Source organism: Coregonus clupeaformis, unplaced genomic scaffold, assembly GCF_020615455.1.
Source record: "Coregonus clupeaformis isolate EN_2021a unplaced genomic scaffold, ASM2061545v1 scaf1019, whole genome shotgun sequence".
NCBI classification, from domain to species: domain Eukaryota; kingdom Metazoa; phylum Chordata; class Actinopteri; order Salmoniformes; family Salmonidae; genus Coregonus; species Coregonus clupeaformis.
The window spans coordinates 161,044-166,544 of record NW_025534473.1 but is presented as its reverse complement, the minus strand read 5'-3'; the positions used below and the strand labels follow the sequence as shown (position 1 = coordinate 166,544).

General features: G+C 40.0%; 1 protein-coding gene across 1 annotated transcript; it reads right to left on the bottom strand.

Moving 5' to 3' along the window:
* Positions 1–2,712: 2,712 nt before the first annotated feature.
* Positions 2,713–4,853, bottom strand: LOC123486128. The gene is made up of 4 exons (XM_045217340.1): positions 4,332–4,853; positions 3,880–4,209; positions 3,391–3,554; positions 2,713–3,047 (listed from the first exon to the last, which is right to left on the bottom strand). The coding sequence occupies exons 1-4, from the start codon at positions 4,498–4,500 to the stop codon at positions 2,907–2,909; spliced, it is 804 nt and encodes a 267-aa protein (XP_045073275.1). The 5' UTR covers positions 4,501–4,853; the 3' UTR covers positions 2,713–2,906.
* Between the last annotated feature and the right edge of the window lie 648 nt (positions 4,854–5,501).

Below are 5,501 nucleotides of genomic sequence, written 5' to 3'. Positions count from 1 at the left end.
CTCCTTCGTTGCCGGGAGGTGTGTTTGGGATCATTGTCATGCTAAAAGACCCAGCCACGTTTCATCTTCAATGCCCTTGCTGATGGAAGGAGGTTTTCACTCAAAATCTCACGATACATGGCCCCATTCATTCTTTCCTTTACACGGATCAGTCGTCCCTGGTCCCTTTGCAGAAAAAACAGCCCCAAAGCATGATGTTTCCACCCCCCATGCTTCACAGTAGGTATGGTGTTCTTTGGATGCAACTCAGCATTTTTTGTCCTCCAAACACGATGAGTAGAGTTTTTACCAAAAAGTTATATTTTGGTTTCATCTGACCATATGACATTCTCCCAATCCTCTTCTGGATCATCCAAATGCACTCTAGCAAACTTCAGACGGGCCTGGACATGTACTGGCTTAAGCAGGGGGACACGTCTGGCAATGCAGGATTTGAGTCCCTGGCGGAGTAGTGTGTTACTGATGGTAGGCTTTGTTACTTTGGTCCCAGCTCTCTGCAGGTCATTCACTAGGTCCCCCCCGTGTGGTTCTGGGATTTTTGCTCACCGTTCTTGTGATCATTTTGACCCACGGGGTGAGATCTTGCGTGGAGCCCCAGATCGAGGGAGATTATCAGTGGTCTTGTATGTCTTCCATTTCCTAATAATTGCTCCCACAGTTGATTTCTTCAAACCAAGCTGCTTACCTATTGCAGATTCAGTCTTCCCAGCCTGGTGCAGGTCTACAATTTTGTTTCTGGTGTCCTTTGACAGCTCTTTGGTCTTGACCATAGTGGAGTTTGGAGTGTGACTGTTTGAGGTTGTGGACAGGTGTCTTTTATACTGATAACAAGTTCAAACAGGTGCCATTAATACAGGTAACGAGTGGAGGACAGAGGAGCCTCTTAAAGAAGAAGTTACAGGTCTGTGAGAGCCAGAAATCTTGCTTGTTTGTAGGTGACCAAATACTTATTTTCCACCATAATTTGCAAATAAATTCATTAAAAATCCTACAATGTGATTTTCTGGATTTTTTTTCTCAATTTGTCTGTCATAGTTGACGTGTACCTATGATGAAAATGACAGGCCTCTCTCATCTTTTTAAGTGGGAGAACTTGCACAATTGGTGGCTGACTAAATACTTTTTTTCCCCACTGTATGTTCCCCTAGGGTGTTGGGTATGGTTTCTCATGTGTCTGCTGCCACCACATCAGAAATCATAACACACAGTGAGCAAGGTATGCTATACCAATCCCCCTGACTGAAACAAAAGCAGTGCCAAAACAGGTGGAGTCTGGGGTGGATGGTCAGAAAGCAGACATGCATGGCGAGTACCGCATGTTCCAGCATAGCATGTCACCAAGAACACCAGAGCATAGCTTGCGTGCAGCAGCCATCAGGGAATGAGTGTGTATTACCTGGTTGACTAAATAGACCACGATATTACGGTTGAGTGAGTCTAATTGTTGCTATATCAGCTGATGCAAATAGTCTGGTTTCCTGTCTGAACTTGTCTTCGCTTGGTTTAGATAGAAGGCTTTCCAAACATACAAATAATGTAAGCCATATAGCTGAATATCACCAACGCGTACCACACACACATATACAAATACAACATTAACATGAATACACAAGTTGAATATCACATGACTATCAATTATGTATCAATACAAAAAAAAACACAATACACATTAACAGGTATTCAAAGTGAAAATACCTGTTAGGAAGTTGAAACATTGGTAAAAAACAGTGACTCGTAGAGTAAGACAAATACTACATCACTTGGTAAAAATGAATCATTGTTTTTCCAACCACAAGATGCACTCATTACTCCGTATCAGCATGAAAACAATGTACTCAGACCATAATGGTTTTAACCTACTAGCTATCTTAACTGAAACCATAGAATAATAACATGTAATGTGAAAAATGGCTTATATCCTAGGTAATGCATGATGTACCTGATAAAGTTTAGGCGTCTAAAATATTTGTACCCATGATAAAATATAATAGAAGTCTTAACAAACTGTTGTCGTTTAACATTCAAGCTCTTTTGACTTTGTGGCAGACTCTATGCACAGGAACAGCTTCATGAGTGGTCCAGTGACCTAAAAACAGTAGAGAAAAAACACCACAGCCTACAGCATTGTTTAGAACTAAAACCAATATAAATCTTATCACCTGATGTATTGAAAAAAAGTATAGGTAGAACTCCATTACTATCAACTGTACACCTTATGGACTAAAACAGGGATATTCAACTGCCGGCCCGTTTAGTAATTTAGACTGGCCCTTTGAGCAATTCTGAACATTCATAAAATATTTGCGCCAAAATCCGACGTCCAGTGCCAAAATTAAAAGCACTATGGTTGTTGTCTGTTATTTATTGAGATGCTTCATTTTCAGATGATTTTCAAATCACCTAATTACTTTCAAGAATCTTTTAATAGTTAAAATGGTGAGCAAGCATTGAGCCTTTTCCTTATCAATGATGAGCACATTTTTTGGTTGCAACTCAACTCACGTTGATCGAGCACTTTCCACTTCTTCCTAACTACTTTTAGCAACATTTAATTGGAAGAAATGTGCTTTATTGGTGTGTGTGCATCGCATGTGGAAAATGTCCGGCCCCCCTGCAATGAACCTTTTTTACATTTGGCCCCCGTAAGAATATAGTTGAATAGCCCTGGACTAGAACATTGGCTGTTCCCTCCTTCTGTTGAAAGACAAATACTGTCCATATAGAGATTTTATTCACACACATACGCATGGTATGGTGCAACACACTCGCGCACACACACAGACAATTTACCACTACGACTTGCACTGAGGCTAGAACTGCGAAATACAGCAGAACAGGCTTTTCAATTCTGAGAAAGCAAAGAAGCAATATTCAGAGAAAGCATTTCAAGAAGCGGTCCTATGTCCTCATTTGGTAGACACAGAATAGGGGTTCGATTCTACTAGCTGAGTGTCTGGTGGAGAAGTGTGATTCCTGGCCATGTCTACATAGATCGAGTCAGGAAAGACCTGGGGTGTGTATCCTCCCTGGTTACAGCACCTCTTCACCTGTGAAACAGGAATGTTGCTTCATTCATATCTTCTAATGCGCTACAATCAATCAATAATTTTTACTAATTCAACCACTTTTTAATTATTCTTGGACATTGATTAAAAAAAATAATATATATAATATATTGCCCTTTGTCCATTTCAGTCACTGCAATGACTGGCATTGAAAGGACATTGTGTTTTGACAGAGTTTAGAACAAAATGTAAATCTGCATACTGTTATGACCCAATGTGTTTAGTAGGACTAGGAGAAAACTTGTTAATAAAGGAAAATATTTTGACAGAGTTTGACACATACACGTGATTGACCCATCACCCGGACAACCTTCAGCACACTCACCTGAGGAGCGACCCAGATGAGGAAGATGACAGCACACAGCAGGATGGTCAAGATGCTGGTGATGATGTTTACCCAGCCAGATAAGCACGGCTTCTCGTCGGCTGGGTGAAAGGGGGTCAGCGTTACCGCAGTAGCTGTAGGGCATGGCAGCTGTAGGGCATTGTCTATGTAAGACATTACCAAATGGGAAAATCAAATCAGTATGCTGCGGCACTCACACAAAATCGCTATCAGAGACAGACATGTACAAAATAAAAGTTACTGAAGAACAGTGTTTCTTAACTTTTTTGTATGGGGACCAGCAGGCTATGGTTGTTTAGATTGAAACTAACACTTGAGAGCTGACTAAATTGGTCTGAAACACCTCTGGGACCGCTGCCAGTCCATGAACCACAGATTGATCAACACTAGTCTGGATTCTGTGAAATTGACTGTCCATTGAGAAGAGTAAAACATATCACATCCCCTAGAGTGTAAACATACACCTACCATTCACCACGACCTGAGTGGAGCCTCTTCCTTGGTTGATATCATTGTCGAATCTGGCTTCATTGAATTTTGTGTAAACACACCAGTAGACTCCTGTGTCCTCTATGGTCAGTTTACTGATGGTGATGGTCAATTGGTGCACAGGTCCATCAGTCGTCACTCTGTCCCAGTAGCCTTTCCTGGGGGTCAGCTTGGAGTCACGTTGGTGGTAATACAGCACCTCAAAGTCCTTGTCCAGCCCAACATACAGGTACATTCCATCCTGGTCTTTTAGAGTGGTGGAGCAATTCATGGTAAACTGCGCCCCTGTATTCACCCTAAGGATGGTTTCTATGGAAAAGATAGGGAAGAAAGAGAAACCATGCTTGTTAGATTAGGTGATACATATGTCCAATACTGATGATTTAACACAGAATCAACCTTGATTGGTGGGAAGAAACAGCTTTCCTTACCTGCTGCTGTTGACAGTTCATTGAGTGACAAGTGGAACAACAGAAAACACCTCAGCAGTGACATCACCATCACCACACCTGGCTGTGTACTGCTGTCTGTCTCAGTCTGACATCTACTTATAAAGACAGGAAATAGTATACATCGGACATCAGTCAACCACACCGGCATGTATTACTGCAGTCTAATTTAGAATTCTAAATTGAATACAATTCTATATATATGTTATTATAATTTCAATGGTTTAATGTGTTAGACAAAAAATATGGTGAGTGGAGAGTTTAGATGGATTGCATTGTTATAAACACAACAACAGACCCATCTGTAAATGCATCAGCATTTTAATATGAGGAGAGAATTCCCTCTAGTGGACATGTTGCCTTCTGTTCAGTGTCATATCTCTAACTTGAATTGAATCAAACCAGGGTTTTATTCACAAGGGACGAAATGAAAGCCGATGTAGAGGGACCACCTGAACTTAAGATAAGAATACGAAACATTTGTTTTTGTTTTCCGTTGCGAATTGTTTTGCTACTGTGTACTAATGTACTGTCGCTGGGCAAAAAGTAGTCTTCAGGTACATAATGATGAAAAATATATATCTTTGTGCAGTAATTATATACATTTTCCTCAAAATGGGTTTCCCGCTTTTGGTTCCTTAAAACAGTTTAGATCTTAGAACATGAAAGAATGCAGATTAGCCTCCCCATCAATTATGATTTTCATTTATTTAAAGACTGTAGTAATTAAAAACAACTGAAAATCTTCCTTTCATTCTATTTACAAAACTTTCCATGTAACAACTTTCTTACTGCCCTATATTTAATGAACAGTATCAAGGTGTGAGATTTGAACAGGAATTTCACAGTGTGAAATATACCCAGAATATTATACAAAAGATGATTTACATGTTTTATCTGAACAAAGTAAAAGAGCTTTCATCTCAATGATCTCATTAATAACAAACAAAGTCACATATAAAAACATACAAAATGTAGCAACAATAAAGTCTGTTATATGGGGTAAAGTGCAGAGTAGGCCTCAAGCAGGCATATCTATCTGCCGAAAACAGGACGTTGTCTTTTTTTTTTACCTATTAACAAATCACATGATAATCACTTCATATACAGACAGGAGTCCGCTCTCATCTCGGCCTCTTACATTACGAAATA

Bases quoted from the DNA above. Each gene is read 5' to 3' on its own strand.
- LOC123486128 (XM_045217340.1), bottom strand. From the start codon at position 4,500: ATGCCGGTGTGGTTGACTGATGTCCGATGTATACTATTTCCTGTCTTT. The intron at 3,555-3,879 runs GTAGGTGTATGT...TGTCTTACATAG, and splicing joins CACTCAGGTCGTGGTGAATG to ACAATGCCCTACAGCTGCCA. The intron at 3,048-3,390 runs GTGAGTGTGCTG...CCTGTTTCACAG, and splicing joins TCATCTGGGTCGCTCCTCAG to GTGAAGAGGTGCTGTAACCA.